General features: G+C 42.6%; 2 protein-coding genes across 3 annotated transcripts in view; one reads left to right on the top strand and one right to left on the bottom strand.

The window, feature by feature from the left end:
* Window positions 1-1,290: 1,290 nt before the first annotated feature.
* LOC134441574 (cysteine-rich protein 2-like) lies at window positions 1,291-5,674 on the bottom strand. 2 transcript variants are annotated; one of them, XM_063191947.1, is made up of 9 exons: window positions 5,547-5,674; window positions 4,919-5,013; window positions 4,541-4,598; window positions 4,272-4,364; window positions 3,950-4,057; window positions 2,973-3,074; window positions 2,244-2,300; window positions 2,056-2,150; window positions 1,291-1,459 (listed from the first exon to the last, which is right to left on the bottom strand). In XM_063191947.1, the coding sequence occupies exons 1-9, from the start codon at window positions 5,581-5,583 to the stop codon at window positions 1,358-1,360; spliced, it is 747 nt and encodes a 248-aa protein (XP_063048017.1). In that variant the 5' UTR covers window positions 5,584-5,674; the 3' UTR covers window positions 1,291-1,357. The 2 variants fall into 2 exon arrangements, with proteins under 2 accessions (XP_063048017.1, XP_063048018.1); XM_063191948.1 differs by having other exon boundaries at window positions 4,919-5,008; window positions 5,547-5,657.
* Window positions 5,675-6,152: 478 nt separating this feature from the next.
* The window catches only part of hhat (hedgehog acyltransferase), a 108,295-nt gene continuing 91,154 nt past the window's right edge, over window positions 6,153-23,293 (top strand). Inside the window, exons 1-5 of the mRNA XM_063191981.1 lie at window positions 6,153-6,258; window positions 7,281-7,411; window positions 13,040-13,107; window positions 15,490-15,603; window positions 16,184-16,378. Of these exons, the coding sequence (XP_063048051.1) occupies window positions 7,291-7,411; window positions 13,040-13,107; window positions 15,490-15,603; window positions 16,184-16,378 (498 nt within the window). The 5' untranslated portion in view covers window positions 6,153-6,258; window positions 7,281-7,290. The remainder of the gene's footprint in view (window positions 6,259-7,280; window positions 7,412-13,039; window positions 13,108-15,489; window positions 15,604-16,183; window positions 16,379-23,293) is intronic.

Raw genomic sequence — 23,293 nt, 5'->3', positions numbered from 1 at the left:
AGCCATCAGAGCAAAGAAAAGTCAATTTTAGCAAATAGTTCATTACCAATCCATTGTAACAAAGCTGCAACTTACAGAAGCCTGCAAGAGGCACGCAGAGACTGGGGTTCACACAGGGCTCACTGCCTACTGTAAATGTGGGTCAAACATGGACTCCCTCAGAGGGGAAAGTTACTAATACCTGCCCGTTGTTGCCCAAGTAAATTTGCACTCTTTACGCTAAATTTTACGCTTTCTTTATAAAATGTCGAGGGAAACTGCTGTTTCAATAGACAGTGTTTTCAACCCTATACATCATGCGCTGGGAATGTGTGAAGACACACCTGTGCCCGACTTTTACAAAAATTTTCATTTTTTTTTCATGTCCTGGGGTCCTATGCGGTGAGCCTAGTCTGTGTTACGGCTGCAACGGTGCTGTTTGTGCATCAACCGTGAAAGGGGGCAACCCTCCCTAGGGAGCAGTGTGGAGGGACAGTACCATGCTCAGGGTACCTCATAGTGTACAGATGGGGATGGGGGAGCGCACTGGTTAATTACTCCCCCACAAACCTGGCAGGTCGGGAATCAAACCAACAACCCTTGAGCTGCAAATCACCCTAACCGCTTACCCATGACTGTCTGCAGTAACACTGTAACTCCAAACTGGACATGTCGTAATCCTAAAATTAGAACACAATGGCGAGCGTGTACGCCAGGAAGAGAGGGACACAGAGACATGACTTTACATAAATGAAGCACATTTCCAGGCCACCAAAGGTTACATCCACATCCTTTTTCTCCTTTGTTTCAGCAGATAAAAGACGATAATTGGCTTCTGTGCCTGCTGCCTCCAGAGATTAGAGTATTATCCAGTCTCTCTGCTGCCAGATTGAGGATGAAACTATTTTGGAGCTCCCTTGATAAGTATAGTCGCTAGCCAGGGGAACAGGAAATATCCATTTTTTACCACCAAAAAACATCTGTAAATTCATACTCATTGTCAAAATGTAGGTGACATTGGCCATTAACACACTTGTCCTGTGAATTATTCACAGAATGTTCTGACACTTTTGGCATGGAATTGAATTGACCACCTAACTTGAAAGCATTTAGCCCACAGAAAAATAATGAAGTGAGTGTTGATAAATATGCTTGTTAGTTGAGTTAGTACTAGATATAAAAGTGTAATAATGATTAATTGATTACTTGGTTTGAACTAATACATCATAATCCACACACATGCACAAGCAATTAGCATTACAACTGAACACCCCAAACGGGCATTGTAAACAAACTAAATGCAAGTACACATTGATTATTAGTATTGCTCTGTGTTTATTAAAGTATGCTAAAATTCAAAACACATAATCCAGTCCATTTATATTTCTTTTGGGATGTAGCCGATCAGTCCTCTGTTCACCCCCTTTGGTCCAAAGAGAATTCCATAGCAGGGCTTGTGGCAGTATGGCAAGCCCAAATGCTGTAGAACACCAGGAGAGTTATAAACTGATTACAATACATAGGCCTACATGACAAATAAGGATTGTGTTCACATAGACCATACATACTGTCTCTATTGTAATGAATCTATGTAATACGCTAATAGGCTAGTACATCCTAACAGTAACCATATTGCATTACCTACAAAAAAGTATGGAAAGTGATACCCTGGATTGTACCATCAGTTTAGGATGTAAACTGATGTGATTGGTGTGTGTGTGTGTGTGTGTGTGTGTGTGTGTGTGTGTGTGTGTGTGTGTGTGTGTGTGTGTGTGTGTGTGTGTGTGTGTGTGTGTGTGTGTGTGTGTGTGTAAGTAAAAGTAGAAGTATAAATAGGAGTGGAAGTCTACAGTGCATCTGCTTCATTGGGTACAGCGGGACAACTGGTGTTTAAACTATGAAAGATCATCTACTAGTGTTGTAAGAGCACTTCTACTCCTACTTTATATACCTATGGTGTGTGCGTGTGTGTGTGCGTGCGTGTGTGTGTGTGTGTGTGTGTGTGTGTGTGTGTGTGTGTGTGTGTGTGTGTGTGTATGTGTGTGCTCGCCATGAAATGATTGTCAAATAAAGTACCTCAGCAGATCCACCAGGGGGCAGTATTTTCCTACACCTCTCACAGCGCAGACAGGCCTTATGCCAGTAGCACCCATTAAATACCACTTTCTCCGCTGCAACAACAATAAATGAAATAACATAAAATCTATGCCACAATCAAGGAAGCGAAAAGGCAGCTTATTCAATGAATGAGGAGATAAACCCACCAAAGTAGACCACTTTATCACAGCTAGGGCACATGCTGTGGGCCAGCGATGAATCCACTGATCGTAAAACACACAGACACAGACACACACACAGACACACACACACACATACACACACAGCAGTCAAATGATAGTCAAGTCATCAAATCATTGTTCCATCCTGACTAAACACAAATAAGTGAATCAAAACACAAGTGAAGTTGTGAGGCGGTAGATTTTTTAAAAACACACACACACACACACACACACACACACACACACACACACACACACACACACACACACACACACACACACACACACACACACACACACACACACACACACACAGACAGACAGACAGACAGACAGACAGACAGACAGACAGACAGACACACACAGATCATAGTAGTGAATATATGGTATGTATAATGGTAACTTACAGTACGGAGCAGTTCTTCTGTTTTGGGTACCTGTACAAGAGAGAGTAAAGGAAAATATGTGAAATATATTTGCCAGTATGCTACCTTTAAAGCATGTGACACATTAATGCATCTAATCAAACTATTCACTACTACTTACCAATTTAATTCTTATGCTCACATCTCACATCTAACTATTGCTTTGAATAAAAAAAAGTGTCTGATAAATGTAATGCGCGAGAGAGAGAGAGAGAGAGAGAGAGAGAGAGAGAGAGAGAGAGAGAGAGAGAGAGAGAGAGAGAGAGAGAGAGAGAGAGAGAGAGAAAACCTTTTAGCTGCTTGTGGTTGGAAGGCTCCTCTAGTGATTGTTTGTCCAGTTCAGCAGGGGGCGAGTCATAAACGTTGTACCACACCCCTTCTACATTCACAACTGCGGAAAATATAGATGCAGATGCAAGGAAATACACAAAAGATTTGTATCTTTTTTCGCTTTTGCGATGCAAAAATGCTTACTGTAGCCCCTTAATGTGTGCCGTACCTCCAGTGGCACGCTGTAATAGTCATTGAAATGCAACTACCTACTACAATACTACCTTTAGTAATGCACCACGACTTGGTCATTACCATACGGGTAACAACAAATTTATAAAGCCCCGTCTCAAGAGGTTAATGACTGTATGTTCTGACAATAAAGCTTATTAACCCCTTAAGACACGGCTTTATACATTTGTTGTTACCAGTATGGTAATGGCCAAGTTGTGGTGCATTACTAAAAAGCCTGTGTTGTGTCATAGTATTGTAGTGCTATGGTAGTTACATTTCAATGACTATTACAGCGTGCCACTGAAGGTACGGCGCGCATTAAGGGGTTAAACTCTTATTAAACTTGCCAAGTAATTGTTAAACCACAAATGTGTGTCTTTGTGTGTGCTATTGTATCTGTACTTCATTTGTTTATTTTAAAGTTTGTACTTGTACTTATACACTTATTTACACATACACATAATTTTCAGCACTACAGATAAAAATGGCAATTTATGGGATGAGAAATAGGCAAACAGACACTCAAACTGACAGATGGACAAGTGGATGGTTGTACAGACAGACAGACCGACAGACAGACAGACCGACAGACAGACAGACAGACAGACAGACAGACAGACAGACAGACAGACAGACAGACAGACAGACAGACAGAGAGTCTGACAGACAGACAGACAGACAGACAGACAGACAGACAGACAGACAGAGACAAACAGGCCACAGTGCATTTAATACAACAGGTAGGCCATATTGGTTGCCAACCTCCTGTCTGGTTTTGGTTGTGGTTCATCTCATCTCCAGCACAGCTGTGGCTGCGGGGAGAGCTGTCATCACAAAGCATCATGTACCACTCCCCTTTGACATTCACCGCTGCAGAAAAAGAAAATATATAGAATATATGAGTTTCTTTTCAGCGTCAGAGAGAGAGAGAGAGAGAGAGAGAGAGAGAGAGAGAGAGAGAGAGAGAGAGAGAAAGAGAGAGAGAGAGAGACAGCGATGGACTGCTCAAGTTGTTTAAGGTCAAAATCAAAGTCACTATTGACCAGTTTAGGGTAACCTTGGGGTTTGTTGCCCCGTGTCAAACCTCTCAGGCGGCTGTGGTCCATGTCAGGTCTTGCCCAGGGCATCGGGGGCCAGTTGCTGGAGGAGCTCTTGGAGGATGTGTTGGCAAATGAGGCTGGAGGGAGTTATAGGCAACAGAATGGTGAGTACCTGAGTATTTGACAAACCAGTAAACAATGTTTACTGCGCGTGCGCACACACACACACACACACACACACACACACACACACACACACACACACACACACACACACACACACACACACACACACACACAGGTGGGTTATTACCTTTAAGTCCAAACTGGTTTTCATAGCATGGTTTGTCGCAGTAGGGCACTCCATCATACTACAAAGAGGGGGGAGAGAGAGAGAGAGAGAGAGAGAGAGAGAGAGAGAGAGAGAGAGAGAGAGAGAGAGAGAGAGAGAGAGAGAGAGAGAGAGAGAGAGAGAGAGAGAGAGAGAGAGAGAGAGAGAGATTAAATGTTTATGTGACACAAGTGTTCTCTTCCATCAAGAGAAGTTGAGCTTTGGGTATGAAACAGGAATCTTCATGATTGCCATCCCCATGCACATTGTCATACAAGACTCTGTGCTGCTGGCACACCCAAAATAAAGGATAACCCTTGAGTTACTCCTGGCTTCACAGTATCAGAGCTGGATCCTTACCATAGAATGGCTGCCGGGAGACAAGGCCTTGCTACAGTGCTTGCATTTCAGACAGGAGCAGTGCCCATTCTTCCCTGACATGCTCACCTTCTGCGCTACAGAGAGAGAGAGAGAGAGAGAGACGTTAAGTGTAGGTGTTGTACATGTGCATGTTCAGCAGCCTAGGCTACAGTAGGCCTTATGTGAGTATTAGTAGGCTATGCTGTGATTTTATTTGGGCAAATCAAATTTCACACGGATTATAGTCCAAAACAAAAACACTAGTTAAAGTTTGGAGCCCCAAAGTTAAATGATATTCAGGGGACACACTTAAATTCTCTATGATTGGCTTTGTGGACTATTGCACCCCATAGCTATTGCAGTTGGAGGTGTGGGTGTGTGTGTGCGCGCCTAAAGATTTTTTTAACCAGATCTGTACTAGCTTAGGTCTACTCTGATGTCAATCGTTAAAAGAAAACTAGGCTATATTTTTTTTTTTTAAAAAGGGGAAAAAATCCAAGTTAAGACAGCCTTCCAACTCTGCCAAATAAAGTAGCCTAACTTAAACTTGACATAACATAACAATCTAATTTCAGAGAACTGACAAGTGTGTTGACCTTAACGTGTAGCCTACGGTAGGCCTACTTACATTCAGTCTTTTCGCAACGATGACATACAGTTGTCATTTTGAGTTAAATATTTGAAGGTGTAGCAGTCGGTGGACAACGGACACTGCCAAGGGGCTGCGTCGCTCCTCCGTCCGAAATGATGGAATTTGAGGCTACCGGTATGCATCTTGGTTGCCGTGGACATGGCACGCGCTGATGCCCATCTGGTTTTATCTTCAAACGTTCTGTTCTAGGCCATGGCACGTTAGGCAGTATGCTGTCAAACTTCAATTAGTTACGCTCAAATAAATGCAGCAGGCTCATTCATTATAAGCAGCGTCAAAAATGATCAGTATTTAAACCCACATCACAACAAATGTGGCTGTTAAACAGCCCTCCTAAGATAATCAACGTTGAGCAAACATTTCCTGACATTTCCATTTCATTTTGTGGCTGTAGGCTATTACAATTATCAGTCTGAGCCCTGGGGCAACACATTTTGCATAGCATAATTCTAGAGATGTTGCTTTAAATTTGGAGTCCTTCTCTGTGAAATGACTGGCATGTGAGTTCACCAAGGAATCACTAAGAAATAGTTGTCTTACCAATAGAAACTCGTATTTTATCCAATAGGCGGAGCTCAAAACTGCAAACCCTCCACTCAGATCATAGCCATGCTGCCGCAAACGCGGAAGAAACAATTGGCGAAGTGGGCACTTTGTAGCGGAGCGAAGGAGTCAGAAGATGTTTGCTGTGAGTATTTCACTTTAGTGCTACATTGTTACACAATCTTAATTCTGAAGACCGAGTGAACGACAATCAAGTGTAACATTCATGTTTGTGTTTACTTCAATCCACATTCCGATTGATGCAGCCATTCAATCACGTCCTGTACAAAAACAAAGGCAATGGAAAGCAGACAAAATCATTTTACTATTTGGATTCTGTGACCTGTGCCAAATAAACCTCAGCAATGGAAATGTGTCGTTTTCCTAACCCCGGGCTATTTCTGTGTGTCGATGGTGGATCATCATCATGCACGATCGCTTTTTCCACAGAAGCAATATCCCCAGCATAATATTCTGGGAAAATCTGTAGCCATAGCAAAGTTGTTTACCTTTGACATGGCAATGTTTAGCCAAGTTAAACATCTGCAAGAAGGGTAGCCTATGCTTTGTTTGCACTGAAGAGGATGGATGTAGCCCGCATCACTGAGGATTTTCTGTTCTCAGAATCCAGGTTACTAATCACCTTCTGAATTAGAGGAATGTTGTTGACATAAACAGAGGGATAAAAAGTGTGAAACTGAAGTGAAAGCCCATTGGGAAACTCCAACTCCCATTGTCATTGTGACACAGCACTCCACAGCACACAAGTGAGCACTGCACACAACGAAATTGCATTTATGCCTCACCCGTGCAAGGGGGCAGCCCTCAATGGCGCCCCTGGGGAGCAGTGTGGCGGGACGGTACCATGCTCAGGGAGGATGGGGGAGAGCACTGGTTGATTACTCCCCCCACTAACCTGGCTGGCCGGGAGTCGAACAACCTTTGGACTACAAGTCTGACGCCCTAACCGCTAACCCATGACAGCCCTAAAAAAATAAAAAAATAAATAAAAAATAAATAAAAAAAAACCCAGTTGGATTGAGTTTTCAAGGGCCAAGTAGTAGAGGGGGACCACAGAGTCTGCATTAATTTTGAACATGTGAGCTCCTAGGGCCCCAAATTGGATGCAGTGGTACTGGCAAAATAATAACGGTTTTCTCCCTCCAGGAGTGTGGCCATGCCTGCAAAGCCAGAGCCATTTCTGGCCACCTTGCCGCGCTGGGAGATTACCCTTTACTGGGCACTGTCTCTTGGCTCCCATCTCTACTCCTTCTACGAGGTGCACTGCTTTTCCAAAGGTAAGGAATTGAAACATGATAAAGCTTTAAAAAATGGTTAAATCAGTCTGTGAAGAGAGAAAGGGAACAGTGTTTACAGTACAGTGTCATTACAATGAATAAGGAGGAAACTATTTCAAAATATATTTTGACTAAAACCCTGTCATAGACTATTTGTGTCGGGCACCTAGTATGCTCCAGGTGAGCTACCTGGCGCCCGCTGGCACTATGTTGGTGACCCCTGAGCTATACAGGGGTTTGCCGCATGCAAACATTCACACTACACACACAGCTGAGGGGGCCTTTGTAGCATCTGATTGTTTGGAAGCTGCTGTCACTCAAAAGCTGTGTTCACACGATTGCACACTTAGCATTTTTCTCGTCCGAGCTGCTGAATGTGTTTGTACTCGGAGAAACCCATTTGCATTGGTTGTGCAGTGTTGTACTGCACATATTATGCTACTACAGCGTTGTACTGTAGTTGGTATTGGCCACTGGGTGGCACTGTGGTTTCATTTAAGTGAGTCACACACACACACACACACACACACAAACACAGACACACACGCACACACACACACACACACACACACACACACACACACACACAAACACAGACACACACGCACACATATTCAGAGTGCAATTGAAGGTTCATTGAATTCGCCACAAGCCGTCTTGTGATAGTGTCGGAGATGGTGAGTATCTCTCTCCATGGCTGAAAGAGGAGTCAGTGGTCGGGCCAGGGCCTCTGGCCTCCCAGGATTTCCTGCTGTGTCCCCCCATGCTGCTTCATTAGGTGGAGAATAGCTTCTCTCTACAGTCAAGACTGGGGCTTTTACGGCTTCTAAAAAAAGTGGATTAGAATTGGGGCAAGGTTTGAAAAGTGTGTGTGTGTGTGTGTGCGTGTGTGTGTGTGTGTGTGTGTGTGTGTGTGTGTGTGTGTGTGTGTGTGTGTGTGTGTGTGTGTGTGTGTGTGTGTGTGTGTGTGTGTGTGTGCGTGTGTGTGTGCGCGTGCATACGTGCATGCACATGTGTATGTGGGTGGGAGACGTGACGCCTTGTTTTTTTCGTAACATTGGCTAAAAACCTCCAAAACTGTTATTTTTCCTTTAAAAACAAATGTCAATGAAAGACGATGTGGTACATTATGTTTCAGATTAGCCTTAGATGAGAAGAAACATTTTTGTTAAGATTTATGTAAAGGTTTATATGTCAAATATCCTGCGGTGTGACTGTAACATTAATGAAACCTGGAATATAATATATACATAAATTACCCAACAACATTTTGAATAATGTATGAAGCATTTGGCATGATTGCATAAATATTAACTTTATATTAAGATATGTGAATGTGAAAAAAACTCAAGACAGTACAGTAATATTAACTACAAGTTCAATTTCGTAACACAAATTGCGTCCTGTGGGGTGACATGTATGTCAATGTTTGTGAATGGGCAGCTGCAAGGCCAACTACAAGGGTCTTAAAGACTGGCTCCTAACCAGTCAGTACCTCAGTTATTGGAGAGTGCTGTGGAAGTTTATGGTGACTATTAACCTCTTAATATGTCTTCATATTGCAATGTTTCTGTCACACAATGCTTAGGTTCATTTTACGGTGTCCTGTGGCGTGACTGCTCTTATAGAAGGAAAAAAATGTTGTTGTTTTTTTATAAATGAAAACACATATTAAGATTAAACACAATATCATTATCAAGGTAGCATGAGGTCAGATGTCAGTCATTTATACAAAAGGATTAAAATGGCCATAATGCTGTGAATTTCCTGCGGTGTGACATGCCTATGCAATGTGTTGATGCAGGACACATTTTCCCAAAAATAAGGCGAAATTCCACGGATTTTTTTCCATCCTTTTTTTCTGGAATTGGAAAAACTTTTTTTTTGGCGTTACGCCCTTAAACGTCAACCACTCATGTGTTTTGGAAAAAGAGGCAGACATGCAACCACATACAGTGAGTCCAATATGTATTTGATCCCTTGCTGATTTTGTTGGTTTTCCTACTAACAAAGACATGATCAGTCAATAAATGTTATGATAATATGTATTCTAATATGGAGAGACAGAATATCAAAAAGAAAATCCCGAAATTAACTTAAGAGAATATATATTAATTTATTTCCATTTCATCGAGCAAAATAAGTATTTGATCCCCTGCCAACTGATTACAGTTCCGGGCCCACAGACCAGTTGGGCACTTCCGATCAACTTGTCATCTGAATTAAAGACACCTGTACATACTAACATGCATAAAATACACATTGAAACAGCAGAATCAGTCCATAGTATGAGTGAATCAGTCACACTCCAACATCACCAGCATGGGAAAGACCAAAGAGCGGTGAAATGATATCAGGGACAAGATTTTAGAACTGAACAAAGATTAAATGGGTTGCAAAGCCACAAGAAAGAGACTGTGTATTAATGACCCAGTTGTTGATGCATTTCTTCCAAAAAGTGAGGAATACAAAATGACTATCCATCAGCCTGTCTGGGGCTCTATACAAGATTTGACCTTTTGTAGGGATTTGATAATCATGAGAACAGAAAGAAAGCACCCTAGACCTGTACAGGATGAACTAGGCAATGATATCAAAGCTAGTGGGACCAAAATCACTGAGAAAACTACTGGTAGCACTTGATGCCACAGAGGTTTAGAATCCTGTAGTGCACACATGGTACCTCTACTTCAGAAGGAACCTGTGCAGTCCCACCTGAGGTTTGCCAACGGATATCAGACTGGTTTAGGATATGATAAGGAGGTGCTGTAGTCAGATGAAACCAAAATCAAGCTGTTTGGCATTAACACCATTCAATGTGTTTTGAGAAAGAGTACTGCTGTCTATGATCCCAAGAACACCCTCCTCACCATCATGCATGAAAGTGGTATCATTATGGTTTGAGGGTGTTTGTCTTGCCAAGGCACAGGACAACTTCACATCGTCAATGAATGGATGGAGGGAGAGATGTAATGTGCAATCCTGAGTGCAAACGTCCTTCTCTCCACCACAACACTGAAGGGTGGGCCATTTTTGGATCTCCCAACATGACAATAATACACAACATACAGTCAAAGCAACGAAGGAGTGGCTCAATAAGAAGCATATTAAAGTTGTGGAGTGGCCTACAGTCTCCAAATATTAACCCTATAGTAATTCTATGGAGAGAACTGAACCTCCCATTTGCCAAGCTACAGACCACAGACTGTTAATGTTTTAGAGATAATATGCAAAGAAAAATGGGCAAAAATATTTTCTACTATATGCACAAACATTGTCATCAACTAAAAGAAGCATCTGACCTCAGTGCTAGACAACTAGGGCTTTGCCACAAAGCACTTTATCTTCTTTAGCTAGAGGGGTCAAATACTTATTTGCCTAAATTAAATACAAATAAATTAAAATATATTATTTTAAGTTATTTTCTGGAATTTCTTTTTGATATTCTGTCTCTCCATGGTTGAATACATATTATCATAAATTTATAGACTGATCATGTCTTTATTAGTGGGCAAACCGGCAAAATCAGAAAGGGATCAAATACATATTGGACTCACTGTATAGAGGAGGACTGTTGTGTTGTTATCAGGGTTGAGGTTAACTTTCTAGTTCACCAGCCACTCCCTTGTTCACCTGGTTTTCTTGAGTCACTATATCATTCACTAAGCATTCAACCTTTCAGCCACAGTTTTGTTGTCCGTTTTCCCCCATAAAAAAGTGCTAAAGCAATATTTATTATTGAACTTCATTACAAACAGTTAATGCACATCTACGGTGATGTGACTTCCCAAAGAGTACATGTCACCCTGTCATGTCAAAGTGGCTAGTGAGCCTGAAATTGTTACTAGCCATATCCAAGTTTTATCAGCATTTGGCTAGTTGGCAGGTGGCGATGTTGATATGTTTGGTTTCAGCGGAGCAGAGAGAAGTACGGACAACAGAATGATTTGTCTCATGCCCATGTTTGTCTCAGTGATGCTTGTGTTCGCATCTATTGGTGCGTGCAGCCTGCTGCGCTGCTGCACCATGCGAGAAAGCCTTCTGTTGAGGTGATGTAAGTTAGAGAGAGAGAGAGAGAGAGCGAGAGAGAGAGAGAGAGAGAGAGAGAGAGAGAGAGAGAGAGAGAGAGAGAGAGAGAGAGAGATAGAGAGAGAGAGAGAGAGAGAGCGAGAGAGAGAGAGAAAGCTGAAGTAGTAATAGGCTGACACTGCAATGCAGAGTAGAGAGAGAGAGAGAGAGAGAGAGAAGGATGGGGAGGCAGGAGAAGAGAAGAGAGAGGAGAGTCCTGTGGTGAAACAGTGGGATTCCCTGAGATTAGTCAGCATTACACAGAGAGACGTGTGCAGTTCAAAAGCTCTGTGCTGAGCAAGACAAAAGCCATGCGCACACACACCCACGCACACGCACACTCACACACACTTTGGATGTATGCCAGCAAAAAAGAAGGGCTAGCATGATTTATTAAGATTGTCTTGTGCATTTATCACAACTTATCACAAGCTGTCCTATAAATACACGGACACAAATGCATGAACACTGACATGGTCTTAAAAACTCTTGTTGTCCTGCACTTGCATTGGGGGAAAATTGATTAGTCTGTGGTTGTTGTCCTTGGGTTGGGTGTGTGAGCGACAAGTTTGTGTAGTATTCCCTGGAACCTCAGAGACAGAACAGTAACTCTAGTTTACTCCGCATACATATTAAAGACTCTGTGTTTACTCCATATACATATTAAAGGGACACTGTGTGAGATTTTCAGTTGTTTATTTCCAGAATTCATGCTGCCCATTCACTAATGTTACCTTTTTCATGAATACTTACCACCAGCATCAAATTCTAAGGATTCATTATGACTGGAAAAAATGCACTTTTCATACATGAAAAGGGGGATCTTCTCCATGGTCCGCATTTTGAATTTCCAAAAATAGCCATTTTTAGCTGCAAAAATGACTGTACTTGGACCATACTAGAAAATATTTGTTTATTATTTAGTACATTTTCATGTAAAGATCAAATTTGGCAGCCCTGTTTCAATGAGCAGCATACAGTAGTTGCAGTACCTTTTTTGACCATTTCCTGCACAGTGTCCCTTTAAAGACATATTGTGCTGTGTGCTGTAGGTTGCACACTGCCTAATCTACTCCTACTGAGTATTGTTCTATACTTGTGCAGTACAACAAACAGTCATACAATGCAATCAGTGAGTATAGACTAGGTATAATACGCATTCAATTTAATACACCTATACCCTTCATCTATTACTTTGTACGTAACAGACATTTAACATATTTTGTTTTTCATTTCAACATATTTCTTTTTTTATGTGTTATATTTTTTGTTATTACGCATAGTATGTGGGTGGGTTGACAGCTGTATGTGAGTGTACCCTGTCCAGTGGGGTCCGGGTGGTCTTCCCATGACTGGCTTGAGCCCTGCAGCTTTACAGCTCTCTAGAGCTTGTTACTTACATATTTACTTCATTATTCACAAATGTTCACATTAAATATTGATATCAACTTACCCTATTTATAGTAAGTGTCTGGCCACATATGACATTGCATTATGATTATAAATGTATAAGAGTATGCCATTTATTGTGTTTTTTTTGTCCTCTCTTTCTGATGGCAGAGCATGAGCGGGGTCTTGACCGGGAGTTTCCCCTGGAGAAGGGCTTCCTCATCTGGGGCTTGAAGAGGGTAAGGACCCCCTAAATCCACCTTATGAATAGATATGAATACACTACTACCATGGTTCCCAAAGGGGGGCTGGGACTCCTAAGAGGGTCGCGACAGTTCTGCAGGGGTGTTGCGGAGAGAAGGGAATGCTTGCATAAAACCTAGACAATTACATATACATGAGGTAAAGAGAGGGTGTCCGAGGCACTCTGAGGTCCGTTTTAAAGTCCTTTATTTAGACGGACATCAAGCCAAGTCTAAATAAAGGACTTTTAAATGGACTTCAGAGTGCTTCGGACCCTCTCTCTTTACCTCAAGTTTGCGACTTTGGATACCGATGAGCACCTGAAGATTTTCTCTTACCTCACAGATGCAACATATTCTCTCACTCTCAATTGTACACAGTATACATTGTCTATGATGGCAACATTTAGTATCACAAAAATGTGTTGCGTTTGGAATATGATGTGGGAGTGGGGGGGTCGCAAAAATATTGGTAGATCCAAAAAGGGGTCCCTGCATTGGCCTCGGCATTGCTGTCCAGTGTTGGGCAAGTTACTCAAAAACAGTAGCGCATTACTGATTACATGTTAGTGTCTTTTCAAAATAACCCCCTACACTACAATATTACTATATTTAAAATGTAAGGCATTACACTACTTTTCCATTACTCTAGTTACTCTCGCGAAAATAACTTAATATGGATCTCGCCATTTACAGGGTAAAGCAAGCTCATGAGTCATGAGGCTTTCACTTCTCATCCAGGAGGTGTTTCGGCAGCTTGCAGACTAAAAAGTAGCAGGTTCAGGAATAGCTTCTTTCTGGCCCACCACACTGAACACCATTAATATCCACGTTACAGTGAAATGTATTGTAACTTAAGTTACTAGCGTTTGTCTCTAGTAGCCTAGATATTACAGCTTTTTCCCCCTGTAATGCCTTACATTACTTAGTTACATCAAAAAGTAATGCATTACAGTATTTAATTACTTAACTAACTAGTTACTCCCAACACTGTTGCCGTCTTGGGCTAGTATCCTATGTTTTTCATAGATATTGTGTTAGCTCCACCTACAGGATAGTGTGCTTATTGCCTTGTCACTGATTGATGACAGCGTTATACGGGCTAAACAAGGCGACGATCTGACTTCAGCCATTCATTCCAATACAGGAGAGTGGTCAACACGGCATCTACTGGTCATATTTAGGAGTATCCATGGTTGCTAGGACGGCTACAGTTGCTACTGCTAAATTATTCAGAAATTCTATGGGTGGGCGGCGCTGTGGCACAACGTGCTTAGCCCCCCACATTTGGACTTGCATGCAACTTGCATGCCCATCGGGACCTCAGTTCGAATCCGTCCATGGTCATTTCCCAGCCCTATCCCCATATCTCTCTCCTGCTCATTTCCTGTCTCCTCTAACACTGTCCTGTCATAATAAAGGCCCAAAAGGCCCCCGAAACATACGTGAAAAAAAAGAAAGTCTGTGGGCAGCCTAATAACAAGAAATAGTAGACTGGGAAGGCTATGAACTTTTAAAGGGATTAATGGGCGTGGTAATGAGGTGGATGGACTATGCAATATTCAGCCTGAGAAAACTGTTTCATTAAAAATCGTATCCAGCCCCTTCTGCGTAAAATTAAATCAAGCATATAAGAACGTCTTCCCAGGATTTCCCAGGGGACATGATGGAGGATTGTTTTGGGTGTGCTGTGTGATGTTGGAATCTCTCTAGATTGTTATTACACTGCAGATATGTTTTCTTTATCGCCGTAGGATGCAACTCATTCACATGTGTTTACGAACATAATTGTGTTGTAGTTTAATTGCAGCGTAATAGGCAACAGCAGTGCTTGCATAAAGATAGCCATTATCTAATTATGGGGAATTGCATAATGTCACACATCTAAGCTCATTAGGCCTCTACGCTAGCTGCCAGTATGAAAGTTTCAGGGACTCACGCCCGCTATTTGTAAAAAGGAAAATATCCGCAACACTGCTTTCAGTCACTAGAGTCCTTCGTCAGGCAGGGCCTTTTGCAGTGTTGTGGATTTTTTCCTTTGTTGATGTTACAGAGTAGACTAGTGTTTCTCAACGGTTGCATTTAGGGAGGAGGCAGCCGAGATGGTGAGGGAGGGGGGGGATGATGCAGATGACTGGGCATAGTCTATTTCATTTGTAATACTAAGGTGGGCATTGGCAGGCTTATTATGAGGTCAAGGGGGTGTTGGGAGGCTCACTGGGGCATTTGTTCAGAAAAGGTAGAGAACCTTTGTGCTGGATGAAGTAAAACGTAAATCTGTGTTGAGTCCAGAATACAATTTAGAGGCACTTTTACATTGTCAGTCCAGTTTTTCTACCACTGAGTGCCACTGAGTGATGTTGTGCTGTGTGCTTTCAGGATGCTGCGGACTTTGAGTGGAGCTTCTGGGGCGACTGGGCAAAGAAGTCCCTCCTCTACTCTCTGATTGGCCACGCCATGGTGTCCAGGCTCGCCAGTCTTTATCTACCTCAGGTACACACAGCTCACTTCATATCACCTCAGAGGGCAACAGAATGAAATACATTTAAGCACTTTGAGTTACATGCCTTGTATGATATAGTGCTATACAAATACAATTATTATTATATTAAATTTTCAGAGATGTGGACTTCAGACTTGTGACTTGGACTTGAGTCAGACTTGAGTCACAAATTACTTACCTTGAGACTTGACTTGGCAATATTATGAAAAACTTGTGACTTGACTCAACTTGACTTGACGCTATTGACTCAAGACTTGACCTGACCATTTTAGATGGCCATGACTTGCAATAGCTTGCCAAGTCTAAACATATTCATTTTTTGTATTCATATGTGAAAAAATACATGGAAAAAAGGAAAAAATAAAATGATTGGCTCTTTAACAGTACCAGTAGGCATAGTATATTTTGTTAATAACACACCTGGTAAAGGGGGACATGCACAGCAGTGTGGAGAGGTAATGAATTCATGACAAAAAGTAATTGTCAATATTGTGCATAGATTACAAGCTGAATGCGTTTCATTGTGCACGCGTGTGTGTTTATGACGATTGCCTTTGTCTGTGTGTGCAGTGGCATCTTGCCATCCTCACCGGCTACGGTGTCCTGGCGGCCTGTCACCTGCTGGGCCTTCGTGGCGTGGCGGTACTGATGCTTCAGCTCAGCGTCTCATTGGCTGTTGCTCAGCTGCACAGCCCCGTCCTCTGCTGGGCCTCCTCACTCCTGCTGCTCTCCACACTCCACATCACTAGTCTGCAGGATATCCAGGTAAGGGCTGTGTGTGTGTGTGTGTGTGTGTGTGTGTGTGTGTGTGTGTGTGTGTGTGTGTGTGTGTGTGTGTGTGTGTCTGTGTGTGTCTGTGTGTGTCTGTGTGTGTGTGTGTGTGTGTGTGTGTGTGTGTGTGTGTGTGTGTGTCATATGTGTTGGCAACAAAGGCCTGATTCTAGGCCCCTCTACCCCTCACACGGCCCCCTACCCAACCAGTGACTCTTTACAACGCAATTTCAAACCTCTGTGCTAACCCTACATTTTTGACAACTTGACTTGACTACAGTTGGAGAGTCGAAGGGTGACCTCTACTCCCCCCCCCCCCTCGCCTCTCTTCGCTCCCCTTCTCCTCTCCCTTCAGTCTCCTTGGCATGTGTGTGCGCAGTTCTGAGTTGATCAGTATGCAGGTGTCTAGTGTGTATGTGAGAAAAAGGGGAGATGGATAAAGGGCATGTTTGAGGATCTCCCTCCGCTCCTGTATCTGCAGAGGTCTGCATGGAGAATGTAGATGGGACTGATCTATAGTAGGGGTGGGCGATATGACGATATTATATCGTGAATCGCGATATTGAGTAAAATATCGTCTCGAATCTGCCAAAGTGGAGAAATCGTATAGATCGTCTTGCAGTGAAGATGTTTATTATCAGTATCAGAGTGACGTTTTCTCACTTGTGTTGTTGTCTTCACTTTATTCTTTACATTATTGTATTCCACTTGTACACTTTATGAGAGTATCATCAGTGTGTTAACATTTTATTGACTGCAAATTACAAATTGCAAGTATATGAAAGTTGTTTTTTGTTGTTTTTATTTTTTGGATGGAAGATCGTGATAAAAAATCGATATCGTGATTTCATGTTAAAGAATCGTGATACAACATTTTTGCCATATCGCCCACCCCTAATCTATAGTCTTCAAGTCCCTTTCAAGTCCCCTTCAATTCCTTTGTCTCCCACAATGCTCCTAACAACAACGAATGCATTGCAAGCAAGCTGAACCATACTCATGGTGTGTGTGTGAGTGTGTGTGAGTGTGTGAGTGTGCGTGCGTGCGTGCGTGCGTGCGTGAATGTGTGTGTTTGTGTGTCTGTTTGTTTGTGTGTCTGTGTGTGTGTGTGCATTCATGTCTCACAATCACACAAAAACAGTGCCTGGGGCACCGTTGTAGAAATGTGAAAAGACTTCCTATTAATGTTGTTTATGTTTGTCCCCTGTCCAGTCCTTCCATCCATCCATTCGTCCATCCATTCATCCATCCATTCATCCATCAGCCCCTCCATTACTCATGTCTGACATACAAATGTCTTTGCCCACCCGGTGTCAAAGGGGATGCGATGGGCGTGAATCATGAATGTACATTTTCAAGTGATATTTGATAACACTACACAGTGGCAGGACCTGTGTCCTTCCTGGCTGGACAGCTGACTGTGTGTGTGTGTGTGTGTGTGTGTGTGTGTGTGTGTGTGTGTGTGTGTGTGTGTGTGTGTGTGTGTGTGTGTGTGTGTGTGTGTGTGTGTGTGTGTGTGTGTGTGTGTGTGTGTGTGTGTGTGTGTGTGTGTGTGTGTGTGTGTGTGCTTGTTAGTTTGCTGACCACATCGGATGTTTTTCTCTATGCTATCTGGCAAACCGAGATCACCTTAGAGATAGTGTTTTTATCACTAAGGTCATGTGTGTGTGTGTGTGTGTGTGTGTGTGTGTGTGTGTGTGTGTGTGTGTGTGTGTGGTGTGTGTGGTGTGTGTGTGTGTGTGTGTGTCTGTGTGTGTGTGTGTCTGTGTGTGTGTCTGTGTGTGTGTCTGTCTATCTGTCTGTCTGTCTGTCTGTGTCTGTGTCTGTGTCTGTGTGTGTCTGTGTCTGTGTGTGTGTGTGTGTGTGTGTGTGTGTGTGTGTGTGTGTGTGTGTGTGTGTGTGTGTGTGTGTGTGTGTGTGTGTGTTGTGTTTGTTTGTGATTGTATGTGTGGGGATAAATAGACTGTGTGTGTGTGTGGTTTGTGTTTTTGTGTGTGTGTGATTGTGGTGTGTTGTGTTTGTGCTTGTAGCATATGTGTGTGAGATAAATCGGCAGGGTGTGTGTGTGTGTGTGTGTGTTTGAAAATGTATGTTCGAGAAAGAGAGAGAGAGAGAGAGAGAGAGAGAGAGAGAGAGAGAGAGAGAGAGAGAGAGAGAGAGAGAGAGAGAGAGAGAGAGAGAGAGAGAGAGAGAGAGAGAGAGAGAGAGAGAGAGAGTATGTAATGAATATCTACCGGTATTTGAGTGGGTAAGCGTATTTCCTCTGCCCAGCAGGAGGTGTGTCAGTGGCTGGACACATCGCTGTTGTCCATCTTAGAACTCCATTTATCCTGTCCCCTCCCATATTGTATAGCTGTACTCAGAGCAGTTGACAGCTTCGGCTGGACTCTGGACTAAGGCATCTAAAAGCCCCCACCCCACCCAATGCGTCCATTTCTGGGCCCTTTCCCTGCCTTTGCCTGAGACAAATGACCCCTTTGTTCCCCCCTTTCACCTACCCTCGCTGAACTGTAGATCACGTCTGGACTGCCTAGTGGGTGGAGGAAACGGAGGGGGAAACAGGCAGCCTCGCTGGGAGGGTCAAACGTGCCGTCTGGATCTATAAGACGGATCATTCCACTGTCCTTGTGACCATTGAAAGGAGCAAGTGGATTCCCTTTTTTATCGGCCAATAGGTTGGAAGTTTTTGCTGTATAATCGTCACTCATGGAGAACTTGCTTAGTGTGTAGGCAATTCAGAAATATCGGAATTGATGTATCATGTTGATGAACCACTGAGAGGACTTTGAGGCTTGATCTGTAGACGCACAACAACATGGCTGCTGTTGCAGGGCTTGGTGCTAAATAGTTCAAATGAAACAGAAAAGTGCCCACCTTGTCTCAAGTGTCTTATTTGTGCACAAAGAAAAGACACTTGATGCAAGGTGCAACCTTTTCTGTTTAGTTTGAAGTTTTTATTTGGGCCAGTACTCAAAGTAATTCATGGATTGTGAGTGAAGCCTACTCCCTGCTGCAATTGACCTTGATGCTTAATAGAAAACTTGTCAGACAGGACAAGTTTTCTATTCAGGTAGTAGCCTCTTTGTGCAGATGGGCCCACCGGCCAGCCCGTTCACTCATTGCTGTCGAGACTCAATTGCATCATAACAACACTGCTATGACGGTATCAAAAGCCTTGGTCATTGCCATTTTGCTGACAGGTAGACTACAACTGAGGCTCTGTACCAACAGGGTAAAGTATTTTGTTAGCACTAGTCTATTACATTAATGTGACTGTCATTGCACTTATACGCCCTGAAGAAGGCCATTAGGGCCGAAACGCGTAGGCATTTTAGCCAAATAAAAAGTATTCAAAAATTGAGTTGAGTGCCTCAGAACTTCCCTTGCTGGACTAAACTTGAGAGCCTCTACACGGATGAGCACCAAGGAAAAGTGTGAAGACCCAGAAGCACTCCAATTACCTTTTTGTTTTTGACACTATAGAGGTGTGTTTACTTCAAGCTGGGGTTCTGTACAGTAGGATATTCGCCAAGTATCGAAGCCATTTGTTAGCTGGGGCAGATTGATTAGAGGGGCACTGCATCTGTGTAAGTTGTGCACTGCTGCTACACTGGTGGGACTGAGATTTAGGTGCATGAAAAGCAAGCGCTTGGCAACATTACTTTACTCTTTTAAACGCCTGGCGCACATTTCAGCCTGGCACACATTTCAGCCTGGCGCCCTCCTGCGAGTTGAGAAACAGCAACTATTGCAAGCCTCTGCTTTCATTTTCAGGAAGTTGAAGCACTGAGTCGAATTAAACACAGGCTGTTGCACGTGCTTGTTTTTCAATTGGTGAGACGAGACCTCATTCTAAAAGTGATCAGAAGTAACCCCACTCTGACTAGCCTTAATATTAGTGTAGGATGATAAGAGTGATTTAAAAATAAATAAATAAATAAAGAGAGCGGGAGCCTGGAGACTGTGGTAGCTGTCTGCAGTAGTTATCACTCCAAGTTTTAAAATTCAAGCCCAGAGACAACGTAAATGAAACTAAAAGCAAATCTGAGTCCCTGCTATTCCGTTCCAGTTAATAATAAAAGTTAATTTTTGGAACGTGGAGAATGAAAATGTGAAATGATCTGCCATTGTTTTTATTTGTCTTCAGGCTGTGTTTATGCAGAAGCGTGCATTTGGGTGGGGGAGTTAATACGACAGTACTCTTCTACATCCTTATCCACCACTGAGCAAAGCATCTGACCTTACATCGCACCAGTGAGGATGTTCCTTTGCCTAAAATAACTGCAAGTCACTCTGAGGGGCCCCTAAATCAATGCAATGCAATAATACTAATAATAATACTGTAATACTACTACTACGACGACTACTACTACTCCTACTACTACTACTACTACTACTACTACTACTACTACTACTAATAATAATAATAATAATAATAATAATAATAATAATAATAATAATAATAATAATAAATAGATGATTGTTTATTCATTCATGCTGAATACATGCTAGACCGCTGGACATATGGATTAGCAAATACACTACTGTACATACTTACCCAAATAATACAGCAGCAGGTTTGTGTGCTTGGGCACTTCAGAATTTAAACAATATTCCATTAATAATGAGATTTAAAATGCCTAATATTACATCTCATACCATCTCATGGCATCTCTGAGAACAAGTTTGCCTGATTAGATCTGATTGCTATTTCAATCAGTTTTGTAGAGGCGGTGCAGTTGTTGGCAGAGATTGTTTTTGGATTGTTTTAAGATGTGTTCATGTCCAACTAGCGATAAAATCCCCTCCCCCTCGCCCTCTTAACATGCTACCCAGTGTATCAGTGGCTTATTGTGTCACTTATAGCACTACGTTCATGTCAGATGTCTGATCCCTTCCAGAGGCAATCTTAGTGTAAACATATTTACTATACACCCCATGCCTCTATTGTGTGTGTGTGTGTGTGTGTGTGTGTGTGTGTGTGTGTGTGTGTGTGTGTGTGTGTGTGTGTGTGTGTGTGTCTGTCTGTCTGTGTGTCTGTCTGTGTGTCTGTCTGTCTGTCTGTCTGTCTGTCTGTCTGTCTGTCTGTCTGTCTGTCTGTCTGTCTGTCTGCCTGCCTGCTTGCCTGCCTGTCTGTCTGTTTATCAGCCAGCGTGGCATATACTCTGTGTACTGTAGTTGTGACAGCATGCAGGCAGTGGTGGGGCGTGGGACATGGCGTCTGCAGAAGGAGTCTAATGGAGATGCAGCTCTTATGTCTACAGCTCTTATGACACACACACACACACACACACACACACACACACACACACACACACACACACACACACACACACACACACACACACACACACACACACACACACACACACACACACACACACACACACACACACACAGTAATGATGATCTCAGCTCGCTCCAGATTAAAGGAGGACAGACTCTCTCATTGGACTTGCTACAAGGAGATGATTTTTTTTCTCTTCTGAATTCTTTCTTACATCTGCGCTCACTTTTTCTGTCTCTCTCTGTCTCTCTCTCCTTCTCTCTCTCGCCTTCTCGCTCAGTCTAATGGTATTTTGGATGGTGTTTTACATTATCTGTCTGGAAATGTCTGGCACACTTGCTCATTTTATTTTAACACGAATTTCCATTCTTGGGCTCTAACAATATGCAATTACAACTCTTTTGAAATTATATTTATTTAGCATGGACCCGCCTCCACTATTGTAACTGCAGTTTTCGATTTGATCTAGCATTTTTTTGTTAGAACAAGCAAAAAAAAATACGAGCTACGTGTCTTCTGCTGCAAGGTAAAGCATTTATTTGCTCTGTCCACACTCAGAACTTGCCAGCTTTATGAAACTTTTATGTTTGTGTAATGAAAAAAAAGTTTTTTTCAACTGGTACCTAGAGAAAAAAGGCTAGAACTGCAAGGTGTGCTCCTAAGCAAAGGAAGAAGTGCTTTCAGTAGGATTCCATCTGCTACCGACCTTGGATTATTGTAACTTCACAAAACTATTGGTGTGTTACATAACAGAATTGCCTGTACATAACACACAATGGCACACTTGAGGGACTGGAGAAAGATGGATTGGCAAAATGTGTCTTCTTCAAGGTTGCCTTAAGTATTTGTGTTTGTGTGCTGATGTAATGCTGATGTGTAATGCACCTTTTTTACTTGACATCAGACAAGGACAAGTGCTGATGGCATTGACATAAACTTATACTCCAAGTTTTTCCATGGAAACCGGAAGTCGTTTTTCCTGCTTCGCATCAAAGACGGAACTTGTTTGATGTAATTGTGAAAGAGGTTAATAGCTTTTTTGTTTGTTTGTTAACACTTCACTTGATGTCGTTGTCAAAGATGTGACATGAAAGTGACATAATAATGTCATAACGCAGTCATGGACGTGTCATAAGTATGATCTCAGTGTCTCATATTGCGCACTTGTGCACTTCGGGCACTATGTTTCAGTGCGTAGGGCACTCAAGCTGAAATTTTCTGTAAATTCAGTGCACTGAAAGTGCCCGGATGCTGCCCTAACAACGGCCAAAAATGCAGTGCTTGAACAATGGACACCGCACGCACTAAACGGTTGCCATCTTCTTAATGAAATGGAAGAAACATGGCGTTCAGTTCAGTAGAAGAGTTTGGTCAACAGTCCCCTAATTCTATAGGTAATGTTGCTGAGACACCAACCTTTTCATGCCAAACTAGGTATTGAAAGCGAGATAATACCATTTGTGGTGAAGGAAATTTAAACAAGACTCTGTGCAATGTATACAGTAGCCAACCAATATTCTGGTCAGCTAATGCTATGGTCAGACAGCCGTCACTTCCAGCGAGGGCACAGTGCATAGTGCTCAAACTTTTTCATGACACTATGCACTAACAGTGCACTGAGA

The sequence above is a fragment of the Engraulis encrasicolus genome, chromosome 24 (assembly GCF_034702125.1).
Source record: "Engraulis encrasicolus isolate BLACKSEA-1 chromosome 24, IST_EnEncr_1.0, whole genome shotgun sequence".
NCBI classification, from domain to species: domain Eukaryota; kingdom Metazoa; phylum Chordata; class Actinopteri; order Clupeiformes; family Engraulidae; genus Engraulis; species Engraulis encrasicolus.
This window is presented reverse-complemented; position numbering and strand designations above follow the sequence as displayed.

What these genes read in the sequence shown, in the direction of transcription:
- LOC134441574 (XM_063191947.1), bottom strand. Translation starts at nt 5,583, where the DNA reads ATGACAACTGTATGTCATCGTTGCGAAAAGACTGAAT. An exon ending in TCGTTGCGAAAAGACTGAAT is followed by an intron (nt 5,014 to 5,546) that starts GTAAGTAGGCCT and finishes CTCTCTCTGTAG; the next exon opens with CGCAGAAGGTGAGCATGTCA. An exon ending in CCCCTGGTGGATCTGCTGAG is followed by an intron (nt 1,460 to 2,055) that starts GTACTTTATTTG and finishes GGTGTTCTACAG; the next exon opens with CATTTGGGCTTGCCATACTG.